The sequence below is a fragment of the Falco biarmicus genome, chromosome 3 (genome assembly GCF_023638135.1).
Source record: "Falco biarmicus isolate bFalBia1 chromosome 3, bFalBia1.pri, whole genome shotgun sequence".
NCBI lineage: Eukaryota > Metazoa > Chordata > Aves > Falconiformes > Falconidae > Falco > Falco biarmicus.
This window is the reverse complement of record NC_079290.1, coordinates 60,465,424-60,480,196: the sequence shown is the minus strand read 5'-3', so window position 1 is coordinate 60,480,196 and position 14,773 is coordinate 60,465,424. Positions and strand designations below refer to the sequence as shown.

At 38.6% G+C, this 14,773-nt stretch overlaps 1 protein-coding gene across 9 annotated transcripts in view; it reads right to left on the bottom strand.

Annotated features, from left to right (window-relative positions):
- The window catches only part of PTPRM (protein tyrosine phosphatase receptor type M), a 481,749-nt gene that overhangs the window by 197,637 nt on the left and 269,339 nt on the right, over window positions 1–14,773 (bottom strand). For all 9 annotated transcript variants that reach the window (XM_056332147.1, XM_056332148.1, XM_056332152.1 and 6 more), the window contains exon 11: window positions 11,738–11,840. In XM_056332147.1, coding sequence (XP_056188122.1) covers window positions 11,738–11,840 — 103 coding nt within the window. The remainder of the gene's footprint in view (window positions 1–11,737; window positions 11,841–14,773) is intronic.

The following is a 14,773-nucleotide window of genomic DNA, read 5'->3' as shown; positions in this document are numbered from 1 at the left end:
TGAGAGACTTGGTGGAAAGCAGCACATGCCTGTGTTTCAGTTGCAACTGAAAAGCCTAGGGTTACCCCTTAAGCATTCCAAGGCAGAGGATGCATTTTCTCCTGCTGACTTTGCTGTGGGAGAGCAGGACCACAGCAAAATAACCACAACAAAATTCTCGTATCAGTGCTATTGCCTCTTTCCACAACTTAAATGCAGTGGGTTCTGGTCCAGCAATTTGGAAATGGAGATTACTCTCTGTGTTCGCTTTCATCGTTTCTTCTCTGCAAAAAGGCTCTGCAGGGCACTCTAATCAGCAGTGCAGAATGATGCAGGCAGACACAGAAAAACAGTCAGGGTTTGTAGCATCATCTCCAGTTTCTCAGGACTTCTGTGGATAAATACAAGGCTGACCTTCTATTCTGCCAGTGAAAGTATAACTCGTCCTCTTCCCTGCACTGGGAATGACTCTAGTAGGATTAGGTGGCATAGAAACCTTGGCAGCATGACATCGTACAGCTCTTCCCACAGGAAATCTGGCCATAGATAAAAGATTCTGCACAGTTCAGGATTAGCACAACTGTTAAATACAGATGAGATTTTGCCCTTGTGCTTCTGCTGCCCTATGAGGCTAATCTTGAAAACAGCTTCAACTCTAGATGTGAGAACACAGTTAATTCATTTGCCCTCCTCTGATTTCCCCATGGTAATTTCTCCCTAAATTCAGCATTTTTATACATCTATAGACTTCTGTCCTATAGCTCTCTGAGACTGCTTTAGGCTGAGGCATTTATAGTGCTCCTGACTAAAGAGTTGCTGATTTCAGTTGTAGAGCCCAGTAAGTGACTCTAATGTTTTTTTATGTCATTTAATGTAATCCAGTTGAGCAGATTAGCTTTTACTTAGCAGTGCTTTAGAGTCGTGATGCTCATTGTAAATGCCAGTGATTTCCTTTCCTACTTAGATGAACAGTGTAACAGAAGGAAAGTTTTCATGTTAATGTTCAGTAAAATGAATACTCTTTCAGCAACCAGTATGGGAAATGACAGTGTTGCACTTGGAGCACATCTATAGCTTTTCTTCCTCTTTCCATGTAGCACTCCTTTTTATTCTTTCATCTCCTTTAATACCACTTAATATCAAATAAAAACATTCATTGATTGCTTGCAATGCATGATCAAAATCCTTTAGTAGACACAGATTGGGTCAATCAAAATTATTTATACTGGGAGTCAGAAATTCCCCCAAATTACTTGGTCCTGGAAATCACAGTCCTCCTGCTATACATATACGCATTAGTAACAGAATCTTTTTTTAATGCAACCATTTAATGTTTCCTAGTGAACAAAGGGCTTGTACAAACTTGCTCAAAAATCACAACAGTGGAAGAAAAAATCCTGAGGTCAACATCAGTATGAACATGCATCATTGTCAAAGAGTCTATGGAAAAGGCAAAGAAAATGGTACAGGTAACTTCTGTTTTGTGACCTAAATTGTGAGAAAAACCCCACTGACTTTTGGCTCCTTGGTGAAGACAACCCTAGTCTGCGTGAGCACCTTGACAAAAGCTTGTGCTTTTCTGTGTGCTGCCATGTGTAGAAAACTGGAAAAAGAATTCTGGCACCACCGTGACTAATTCTCACAAAATACTGCATCTCATAATTTTAATAAATTTACCTAGTATCACCTTCCTGATACTTTTATCTGTACCTGTTTCAGAACTTCAGTTCACCACTGGGTAGGGACTTTATATCTGAGCTCTTCGTTTACATGCTCTCTGAACTGAAATTCTTCTTTTTCCTCTCTGAAGTTTATTCCTCTGATGTATTTTTAGAGAACAACGATGTCTTCTCTTGGCCTTAATTGGCTAGCTGAAACAAGTCTAGTTCTCTTGGTCCCTCCACATGTAACACAGGTTTGCCAGTTCCCTGATCATTTATGCTGTAACGCTTTGCTGCTGTGGTGCTAGTAAAATTATTATTTCTTAGCAGATCAGAACTAGGCACAGGAGTTCACATGAGGTCTTGCCAATGTCTTGTACACTGGCATTTACAGCTTGTCACCTTTGCTGGAAACCCCACCTGCTGTGTATGGTCTCTTTGTCTATTTCACAGACATACCATGTTTTGATGATTCACATACCACAAGCCACCAATACACACTTTATTCTCTGCTATTTCCAAAAATGAGCCTCTACGTTACTACATGCATCCTAGTTATTAGCTCATAAAATGCAAACTTTGTATCTCATCCTACTTGTAGGAGATTAATCCTGAAGGCTGTTCAGTATTTTCTGTGCAGCATTCCAATCCAGTGCTGCAGGCAGGATCTACTTCTATTGCCAAATGGATTATAATGTATTATATTTAGACATCTATAAACAAAACATGCAGAATGTTATTGGGTCACCTCTCAGTTGATAATTCAGTACTTCACAATACAGCACAATGAACATGTTCATGGCCACTGGTTTAAAGCTCTTGTGAACCACTTAAAAATACATAGTCAATTTAAATACTTATGAATTAAAAGCAATGGAACCACAAAAACTATAAAATCTATGATATGGTTAAAGCAGATTGATGTGCAACATTGCCAAGGCTTCAGTACAAACGGCCCAAGCAGCTATGGCTTCCAATATGACCTGCAAGACTGACTTGAGTGCTTATTAAGTCAAATAGGTGAACAACCACTGAAAACAACTCCATACTTTTCATTTGGGACATCTCACTTTGGCATCCAGCACTTGAGAGTAAAAGTACTGATGAGATCCAAACCCCCATGTAAACGAAAGAACTGTAGTGAGATGATAAGCCATAGTGGAAAATCTAATTTCACATTGATGTCAAGGACATGGAAAACACACATGCATAATACACAGTAAGATCAGCAGTGAAAGCTCCGAGAGACAGCAGTGGGTTGTATGTGCCTGACAACTCCTAACCACAATTTTACAGGAATTCAGAATGGGTCATTCAGCACTGTGGCCACAAACTAACATATGGCTATTGTGATACATGTTGTCAGAAAATGACTTTAAAATGTCTCCAGAAAGTACATGCTCACTTAATCCCATTCAACAACCATTTGGGGAAATGTAGCTGACTTGCGTACTCCCCCTCCAATCCTTCCACAGCACACAGTAAAACAAAAATAAATCCCTGTCGTACTTCAGTAAAAAAAGGGCAACAGCATCCCTTTGTTACATTTCCAAGGAGTGCTCTAGTTGTTCCGTGTTTGAACTCAGCTATATATAAACTCAGTACACCTTAAAAAAAATCATGCAATGCAGTAATTTCCAGCGATGCTCATAACTCTTTTATTATGGTTCCTAAACACCTCTCCCTCTCAAGGCAAGTGCCCAGAAATACCCTACACACAGTGGAAAAGATAAACACGTCTCTTTACAACTCCAGAGGGCTACTCTGAGATGAAGGTGGAATTGTACCTCTCATACTGTCGCTACAGAGTGATCAATGTGCCCATCGCTGAGGACCTACATAAACTCAGCCAGAAGTCGATGTTTACATTAAAGACCGGAAAGGCAATTTATTTGAGGCTTTACTGTATATAGGTCTACATCTGCTTAGGATACAAATGTCTGAGCTGTCTCGAGACGTTAGCAGTCATGCCAGCTTTTTCCACAAACCTAAGAACTTGAGTGTGTTCTCAGAAACTGGACACCAGGGTTCAATACTGTTTTCAACCTGAGAGGCTTTTACCATACCACTCCCACCCTCTAGCCATCTGAACAGCATTACTGTGGTCTCCTGCTGAGGTTGGACTAGTATGCTGACAGAGAAACACAAGAGATCCAAGAGACCATTCATGAAGGAACCTAATTGAACAGACTCTCCTATTCTATTCTGTCCATTATTTCTGTTTGTATTCAATGACCATCTAAAATATAACACATTAAAAGTCTCATGAGAAACGAACAAAGACTTCAGGTCTCTTGCTTGCCTAGGAGGAGCTGTAAGAACTTTGTGCTCCTAGTTAGAGGTTTCTACTGGTTTACTGAGAACATAGCAGTACTTGACAACAGGCTGCTGGCTCAGACTTGCTAACACTGAGCTGCCTAAAATCCATCTAAGCTATATGGATAAAAGGAGACTGAATAGAGAAATGCAACATCGCCCTTCCTGTTAAATGGTTTGAAAGGTCCCCAGCAAGGGCTTTGGCACCAGCCAGCTACCAGTGTCCCCAGAATTTCTAGATGTGAAGCAGGGCCCATTTCCAGCTGGCAGTCTGTAGGTGGTCGTTGTGCCTGGGAGCTCTGCAGTATGAACATGATTTAGTTTTAGCCAGTTGGCCTCAGTATCAGAGAATGGTACAGGGCATACAGAATTCATGAGGAAATATGCATGCCTAAAGTCTGAGCTCAGGTAGGCTAAGCTGAGCACTGAGTAGCCAGTCCTTGCAAAGGGATCATGGAAAAATGACACTGTGTTCTGTGTCTTGCATACTCAGAGATTGAGCTGTTCATTTTAGTAAGCAGGTTTAACAAAAACATGTTTTATCAATTCTAACTGAAGTTGGCAGTCCGAAGCCAGCAAAATAGGGTATGAGTTCCAAGAGTTTATGATTCACCAGCTGAATTGTTGCTGGACTTCAGCCTTCACCAGGGAGACTGGAAAAACCCAGTGGTCCAAACGATGTTAGCAGAGAACTAGCCTAGCTGAACTGGACTATCGCACTGTCAGAATGAGAGGTAAGCAATACAGCGACAACTATCATTAGTAATTATGCAAAGATACAGTCTCTACTGCATCCTACATTAGGTCCACATGTGGAGGGAAGGTAAAAAAACCCCAACACCAAAGGCAGAGCCTCGTAACAGTGCAGCAAATTTTTCAGTTGCTAATTATAACCATAGCCCAGGAGAATGTATTGGTGAGTTATGAAACTGAAAAGTAATCTCTTCAGAGATATGGAATAATCTATTCTTTCTTTTATTCTGGAATTTCTCTAGCTTGCCTTATTTATCATAGATTAATTTTTATTAATCGCATTGCTAAATGACAGATAGCATTACATGCTGGGTTCTCAGTGACACAAATTGCTACTTAAATCAAGAATCAATGCTCCTTTTACCCAGGGACTATGTTTGAATTCACAGTAAAATACCATGGAAATTTCTGAACAAGCCAGCAGGACATGTGAAACTGCACCACGCGTGCCCACGCAACGCGTACCATAAATTCTAACTCAAGTCACAGTAAAAGTCCAAGGACAAGTTCTACTATATAACAAAAAAGAATTACAGCATTTTTACAGCATAAGCAATTATTGTACTGTTCCCTCAATGAAACTGAAATTGACCCTTCTGCTGTAAATAATTATACTTGTTGCTATAAAGAAGTGACAATTATGGGCATTAATAAAACCCTTCTGTACCACAGACATCCTCAGACAAGTTTACTGGATTCTTTACAGGTTGTAAACCTATGATTTAGAAATAGAGTTTGCAGGCAAGAGCTAACTGTACAGCATAAAATTCAAGCCTTTATGTTTACAGACCCTTAAACAATAGAAAGGATGTTTGTGGCAAGCAAATTAAAGAATGGACAGTAAGTTCCTTTCATGCTCTTTAGATCTTGTGGTCTCACAGTATTTCAAAGGCTATATTTTGAACATGACATTTCAGAATACTAGTGAGTTAGTAACGGTACTTGAAAACATAGTAGCATTATCTCTGCATAACCATTTCTTTATCATAAACCCACCAAATATCCTGACTGTTTTATCAGTGAGCTCTTGAAAGGCCAAAGTTCATTTTTAATTTTATTTGGAATCTTTCCAAACGTCTCCTGATTAATGTATAATTTTGATATTTCTCTCCTTAATGTGTCTACATGAGATTTTTTTTCTTATTACTGCATTACCATGTCACGTCACTGCGACTAAAAGGAAATTACGATAACATGCTAGATTACATAACGTGCTAGGTAGGAATTGTGAAAGGACAGAGCTAAAACAGATATTGCAATGCTTTTATTCGCATGTGCTGTTGCCATGTTTTTGCCCACACAGAATGCTAACACGTGTCTTATTGTGCAAATCAGCATCTTCCCTTTTCAAAACTAATTTGTTCACTTATTCTGAATTTATAATCATACTCATGATGTCTGCTTCCATAATTCATGCATGGGAGTTAATGCTGCACTCCTATCATGCAATACAGAAAACAGACTGAGATACCAGTACCTCTTCTCTGAGAAGTGGATCGCAACCTTGAGGCCCAGCCCTGTAGCTGCCATGTACTCACAACAGCAATGGAAGTGCCCCACTTCTCTTCACGGTTGTGGAAAATAGACTGAAGCTTTTGTATTCAGAGTGCTTGAAGCCTGGCTGCTTTTCGGGTTCCAGCGATATCTGCCATGGGTTTCCAAACAGCCTGGATAGCTTGCTAGCTTTTACTTGGATTTCTTACTTGCCAGTGAAAAAATTTAATCTTCTGGTCTGTCGACCAGATGAGTGTTTATGTGAAGTGGTGAGTTTCAAGAATAAAGGTAGGTAATGGCTCCTCCAGAAGGCTGTCTGTCAGATTGGAGGGTCCTGCAAAAGCTCTCAGGCTTCAGATGATTCATTTCTTTGTATGGAAGTGTCTGAACTGACATGGCACAAGGAGTGTAAACTCCTGCTGCCAGCCTATGTAAAAGTGAGTAGACACAGTGACAAAGCAGAGGGGATGGCCAGACATGTAAAAGGCTGATCCCCATGGCCCTAGTCACATTGAAGGAAAGAGATGAGGCCCTAAGCCAACGTCCTCCTACTTTGCAACGTGTGTGAGAGGCGTGGGAAGGCAATTGCAACATTTGCTTCATGTGCAGTGCACAGTGGTTCCAGTGGGGAACTGTTGCATTACATATAAGAATTTGTGTTTTAAAGGTGACCAGCTCAGTTTAATTTACTCCTTCATACCACTACTCAGTGGGCAGAAGTTAGGTGTCTTCTATCATTTGTTTAAGAATCATTATACTATGATAGTTATTGAAATGACTAAGCCACATAAAGAATGAAATACTCCTTGGACTTGGGCCAACAAAGGTTTCTTTACACCATTGTCCTGGTTTCAGCTGGATAGTGTTAATTTTCTTCTTAGTAGCTGGTACAGTGCTGTGTTTGGGATTTAGTGTGAGAATAATGTTGATAAGACACTGATGTTTTAGTTGTTGCCAAGTAGTGCTTAGCTTAACTCAAGGACTTCTCAGTTTCCCGTGCTCTGCCAGTGAGCAGGTGCACAAGAAGCCGGGAGGGAGCAGAGCCAGGACAGCTGATCCAAACTCACCCAAGGGATATCCCATACCATGGAACATCATGCTCAGTATATAAACTGGGGGGAGTTGGCTGGAAGGGGCTGATTGCTGCGTGGGGGCTGGATGGGCATCAGCCAGTGGGTGCTGAGCAACTGTATTGTGCACCACTTGTCCTTCTTGAGTTTTATTCCTCTCTCTCTTTCTTACCTCCATTATTATCACTATTATTATTATTAGTGCCATTATTATTTACTTTATTTCAATTATTAAACTATTCTTACCTCAACCCACAGGTTTTACCTTCCCCACCCCACCCCCACCCGCAAATTCTTCCCCATGTCTCACCAGGGAAGGGAAGTGACAGAGTGGCTATGGGGTACTTAGCTGGTGGCTGGGGTTGAATCACAACAACCATGCATCTTCCTTTGAAACATGCAGTTCCTATCCCAGGGACCATGCGCAGATGGCCTTAAACCCACCTGTGACGGTGAACGCAGTATTTATAGGGTGCCTTTTAGGGTCTGGATTAGGCCAAGAAGAAATATAAATCTCTGGAATTTAGACAATCTGAACACATCATGAAGTGTTTATCTCATGAAGTAGTAGAAAGGAGTGCTTATCACTTTAGATAGCACGTATTCTGAAATTTCAATGGTAGTTTTCAGCTGCACTTCAAAATACTTAATAACTCAATACAGTCTTTTGGGCTGAAATGTATACATTACTTCTTCAGGGAGGAAAGATTAGAAGTACATTTCAAAATTAAGCACTTCAAGCAAAGAGATGTTTGCCTTATTTTCCCAGCAGAGTTGTTCTTATTCATGCATGTTAAAGAAGCTGGGCACAATGATGATAAGGGGCATGCGTTGAGAGTACAAAAACTGCCTTCGCTCTAGCATACTCTCAGCTTTCAACTCATATAATTCAAAGTTTATTTGCTTCCTTCTGCGTGTTTTCTATAAGGTATTTTTAAATTATATTATTTTCAATTGCTGCAGTTCTCTCCCTCTCATCCTGTCTGGGCTTTGCAGCTCCAGGTGGTGTGGGACTGATCCCTCAGCCCAGGAAGTAATCTGGCATCCTAAATGCCAACCATGCATTGCATCCACAGGGCATTGCTAGCTGACAGGCTTGGCCCTCCTGTTCCCTCACTTCAAGCTGGAAGAGGAAAGTACCAACTGCCCGTGATGTCTGTAAGACCCAAGGGGGTGGCTGAATGGGCCATTAACTGATTAGAAGGGTTTAATGGGGCAAATGCAGCTGAGCCAAACTCTGTAACAGTAATATGAGAAAGAGACTAGAAGGCAGAGCAGACCCTGGATGATCTTGCCTTCTTTCTTATCCTTCTTGCTCCCCAGTCTGCTGCTCTCAGAGTGCTTGCTGTCGCTAGGTGGTTCTGGTCTTATCTGGGCCAAAACCTTTGGGATGTTTACTGTTAAGGCTTTTTGAAGATGTGGCACACAATAGCAGGAGGAAGGTGGTATGGTGACAGCATTTTGCTGATTATGTAAGCGAGATAAAAGAAGTGGAAACACTCAACCTTTACCATAGCAAGACTGAATGGAAATCTATGTGACAAAACTTGCTTCTCTCTGCTGAAGCTAAAAGCTTGCAGGAAAACTTTCCCAGAGAAGGTCACAAGAACTGTTTATAACAGAATGTGGCAAACAATCTAAAGCTCTTTCTAACATAGATGAATATAAATAATACTAAATACATGCAGTTACCAAGCATTAAATTTTTCATTTCTGTGTATGAGCCAGATTTTTGTAATAAATCAGCATTCCTTAGTTTAAGTATATGGAATTGACCAAGCTATGTACCTGCAGACAATGTGGCCCCAGAGTCTTTTAAACTTTCGGCTAACTTGCCCTGAAGAAGTAAAAGTTACAAAAGATAGTGCCTTGGAAGAGAGAGTCCCTCAATAGATGTTGAAATGCACTCATACAAAAAATATTTACATTTATATGCTTTTTATGCAAACTCTTTAAAACTTCACTGACTCTTACATACACATACATCACGAGATGTATATTACACAATTTCCAAAGAGCCATCTTCTTAAATGAAAAAACCCACCACCCTTGCAAATTACAATCATTCCAAAAATCAAAATAGCTTAGCCAGCTGTTAAAGAAGTGCACCCATGCATCATTACTGAATGCATTACTGCTTTAAACATATATAATTCCAAAATAATCTCCTTGACATAAACACGGCAACAGCTATAAAACATGCTGGACCTGAAATTGAAGACAAAGCAAGCAGTATTTGTTGTATTAAAACTCTGACAAAATACATTTTAATCATGTCCAGTCTTACGAATTCTAAAACAACCTGGAATGCCATTTGGCCTTCGTGATTAATGTGTACTTTATCATTGTAAACAGAGCTTCCTGAAGGCCTTTATAAAGTCTGGTTTTTGAATCAACATTTAAACAATCAGCACTGCCCCTTCTCTCCTTTTAGGTTGTGGTGGTTGTGTGCAGAGTCTAAATAAGGTAGAATGTATCAGGATTTTTCACATTTAAGCAGAGAAAAAGAATTTAATCACAGAAAATTTGGGAATTCTGGATGACCCCAGGTATTAGCTTTGTTAACTTGAATGGTAGAATTTGTGATCTCCTTACCCATCTCAGGAATTAAAGAATTTTATGTGACATGGCTGATGTGTTGATCAATAAAACAACAATCATTTACACTGCAAGTTTAGTGCAGTTTCAAAAATCTGCATTAACCAAGCTGGTAGTAGTAGTAGCAGAATCAAGAGACAAGGCATTTTGCTTAGTGGTGTGCATAAATGAAATATGACTAAACTTTTAACACCCGATGAATACAGATTAAGATGATAGAATCCGTATGCAGAATGTACTCTACAAGCTATGCAATGACAGTGTGCTTGAGAGTGTAGTGCACAATAAAATGTTTTAAGTATTAAGAAATTCTTACTTTAATTTTGACACTCTGTTTCACTCAGTATTTACATTGTCAGTTTGCAGACAGCATTCACTTATTTTAAGACCTGTTGCAAAGGACCTCGGTAAATTTGCTGCTGTGTCAGGTCTATAGCTTCATGTTACTTTAAATCTCTCCTCCTATTTACCTAACCATCCAAGATCTAATTTGGCACACTTTAATCTCTTAACTAGCTCCTTTCAGTCTCAGTGAAGCTTCTGATGTGTCACTACTGCTATAGGAGTCAATCATCTTTAGTTCATGATGCAGATGAAAGGAATGATTTTTTTTTTATTAATGGTCTAATATGTTTGTGTTTAAACAATGACTCCAAGTGGTATTATTTTAATCCAGATGCTTGAATTCAGAAGCATAGCTTTGTGAGATACAGTAAGACAAACATCAAATCATTCTGTTTCTAATCTGATCTGCTAAATCAAAAAGTTTCATTAAATCTGTTTTCTCAGCTGGTTCAGGCTTTCCTAAAATGTTACGTTTTCTTTTTAAAAAGGTGTCTGAATGACCAGCAGGATGGCATTTCCTAAATGCAGAGCTACCTACATATAATACATAATGCAACAATGAATATGTTGCATAGTAAAAACCCAAAATATATGAAACATTGAATACTCAGAAGAAACCCAAAGAACATTTATTTTCATTCATGTATGTATGAATATATAAGATCTGTATTTCCCAGACAAACAGAAATTACCAAAAACCTTAGCACCACAATGAAAACAATTGATAGTCATTCACTATAGATGGAAACTCTTCCTACAGTAACAAAAGAATAAACCTCTAAAAAATCTGTATTTCTCTAATCCATATTTTCATTGTATACATAAGTATTGAGCGTATTACTGGTCCTCATTCAAAACCTACTGTTTCTTATTCAAAATAATCTAACTATTCCTCTGTTTTCTTCACTGAAAAGCAGGCATCTTTTATTCTAATCATGAAGGACTTAGACAGTACTGTGTATCTAGCGGTTAAATAAACCTCTACAAATTGGAAATTTATTAACAGGTACTATATGACACTAAAGAATCCGAGCTACTGGTTTTCCAGGTTGATTTTTTTCCCCTATCGCTGCTATTATGGTCAATTAAATGTAAATACTTTACAAATGTTACAGTACATATTGTTTAAATTGGCTAGCTTACTAAGAGTTCATTATCTTAAATCTGTGAAGTAAACAAGAAGACAATATTAAAGACAGTAGCTCAGCATAAGAAATGTGATATGCCCTTGAACTTATAACACTGCAGTAAGCAATTACCTTGAAGAAGCCACCCACACAACAGAGCTATGGCTTTGTTCCTTATCTTCAAAGAACAAGCCACTTGCATCTGGATCAAATCCTTTAAACAATACACGAACACTCAACATCAAAGCATTCATTTTCTTCAGTTATTTAATTTAATTAGAGCTAATACAGACATGAATTTAGACACAGACTGTAGCGTAGAAAATCCCTAGAAAACATGTTCAAAAAATTAATCAGTTTGGTTTTAATTTTATAGAGATTTTCCTCCCAGTACCTGACAGGAGCGCCTCTGCTCTGTGCAGGTTTCAGCAAGACTGTCACAGTGCTGTCAGTTTGATTCAAAGGTGTTTCAAGTTCATACGGTGGCATAGAGGGTGCTAGAATAAGAAAAGAAAAGAGGTAAAATTAATCATTATTTTTGTATTTCTTCTTTCAGGAGCTGTATCTTTATTTGAATAGTAAATTTTAAAGACTTCTTCAAATATAAAGACCATATTATGGGTCTAAAATGCTTTCTGTTACAAGTGTAAGACAACTGTTAAATAACTTCATCCAAGAAAAAAAAATCAACAAAAACAACTAATCAAAACCCCAAAGAAATCTCAGCTCACTACCAATGAGGACAGCAAACATATACTAGCAGGAGTAAGTTTGAAGAAAGTATTGAGAATCCATGACTTAAAAATTAAAAGTTATCTCAAGACAAGCATCTGCAAATGTGCATGCTAAGGAGACTATAGTTTTTGAAACCGAGCCCAGCTTTCTCAGTATGTCAGTTATATTAGGATGCTCTCAGACTTTGTCATTCCTGGAATTTCAGCTAGTGCTGTAACTGTCCTGGGTCTGATGTCCACCACAGACATAATTTACACGAAGCAGGATTATCACCACGAGAACTTATCTTGGTTTGAAGCCACACTCGATAGCACTTTTGCAAACTGTGTCTTCATTAAGGAATTACAGTCATGATTAAAACTAATGATGCCCCAGTTACTGTCTTTTACTATTGCTATTTTTTTCAGGGTTAACATCTAGTTGCATTTTTAAGTTTATATTGGATGGAAGGCTGCTCAATTAATTGGTTGTTTACCAGTCTGTTGTATCCTTATTGTCCAGTTGTTAATGAGGATACACAATTAACAGATTTAAAGGCTAAAGAAGCAAAAAGTGGTCATTGCAACGATCTTTTCTGACCACAGGAATAATGCAGGGCAGTGAATCTCCCTAAACTAATTTCTGCTTGAAAAATGAAAATACATTTGGTGAGGGAGAAGATCTTTTCTTTAGCAGGTTCTTCCAATGGCTAATCATACTTTATGTTGAACGTGGAGACATATTTGGCATCTCAATTTATTTAGCTTCATCTTCCAGCCACTGGATACTTTGTGTACCATACTGATGAAGTTACTCAGAGCATATTATGCTCCATATACAGATAATATCAAACTCTAGGTTCCTCTAGCAAATTAAATAGCTCCAACATTTCTTTCAAGTGTGTTTTCTAACCCTTTTCACCTTGCCAGTAGTACCTGCATCTACTTGAAAAGTATATGAACTTCTCTCTCCTTTATTCATATTACCCTACATATCCAAGTAAGGATTTCATTAACACTTTTGTCCACAACTTTTCAGTTTGCTGTGAAAACATTAACATCTTCATTGCTTTTCATTGATATTTACCAGTTTTGAAATGCTTCACATAGATTAAAAAAACAATTTCCAAGAACCTCCTTAAAAGCTGAGAACGTTTTATTCTGTTTACAGTCATGGATATAAGGCACAAACATTTTCACTTATCATTTTAAGTAATTCAGGTATCCACTTTGAGAAGCCTAAAAGCATAATACTACACAGTACTTCAAAGATTCAGACACAATTTTCACATATTTCAGTTTAGTGGTTTTGAATATCCAGAATCTGTTCACATAATGTCCCATTCTCAAATTGACCATCCTGAATAGAACAGAAGCACAGAGTAACAGCATCTCCAGAAAGCTGTATCAACTCTGAACATTTTTGGAACATCCAGTGCCATTTCTTGCCCTTGGTCTCCTGCCCAAATCTTAACAAATCTTACAATCTTCCTAACTTATGACACCTAGTTTCCTACTTGCACTCTTTACTAATCTTAATGTCCCTTCACCAAAATTGTCTCCTTGTCCAGGATATGAGTTATGGTTCTCCCAGTTCCACCTTTTAGTTCTAGCTACTTCTCCACAGGCACTTGGACATCATCTACTCATACTTCTCTCCTGTCTAGGTTAGGTCTCTTTCCCCTCCACCCTGCCCACATGTAAAGAAGGAGTTTATGAATAGAGAAAATAGGAGATATTCTTCTTGTTCACAGTTTTTGCAACTGGACACCCTGGTCTTTAGCAGCAGAAAGCTCAGATGCACTAAAAGATAAGGCCCTTAGAGGCTCCCTATCTGTGTTGGGCCACACGAAATTGATGAACACACAGCCAAGGCTCTAAAAGCTTGGAGAACTTAAATCTGTTTGGTAAGTTATGGCATCTATGGTGACATTCGCTGCTTAATTCTGTCAAGTTCCCACCATTTATGTGCAAACTGCAACATTTACAAATTGTCCAAAGCTGGACAGATTTTCAGAGCGATGTCTTAGAGTAATGTATCTCTTCTTGCTAAATATTTAAATCCCTGTTTGAAAGAACTTCAGAAATGTACCGGTCACCAGCTTTTTCATGATGCCAGCCATGTTCCTGAAATGGATGCAATTCTTCTTAGTATGAAAGGCAGCATACAAAATTTTAGCTTGCGCAGATGACTTTTCACAGTTATATGCAACAAAAAACAGTCTTATGATAGAGTACCCATCAATTTTGATAGCACGCACTGCTAAAAGCTCTGCTTTTGGTAATACGTATTTACATGCAGATCACTTCATCCATCAGTGCCAATCACACAACTGTAGAATGAAACATGGCAACTATTTACAATACAGAATAGTACTACTCAAACAGTTAAGGTTGGAAATTAAGAGTATTTTATTCAGGTGAAAATGTAGTCTAGAGTTAGACAAAATAAAGCTTTTAATCACTCAAATAAGGAATTGGTCAGGATGTACTGTTGCCACCTTATCTGTTTTAAAAAATAGTGAAATCTTTCATTCATAAATTTTCAGCAGTTTTGTTTCATATCTTTCCAAAATGGAGAGCACTGGCCACATCAAGAGCCTCAAAGCCTTACAGTGAGACAACAAGATCGTAGGCCAACAGCACTGCAAAGAGGGTACCATATTCAAGAGCTAAAATTTCGACTGTGATTTTTCAATGATACAGAAATGTTCGCA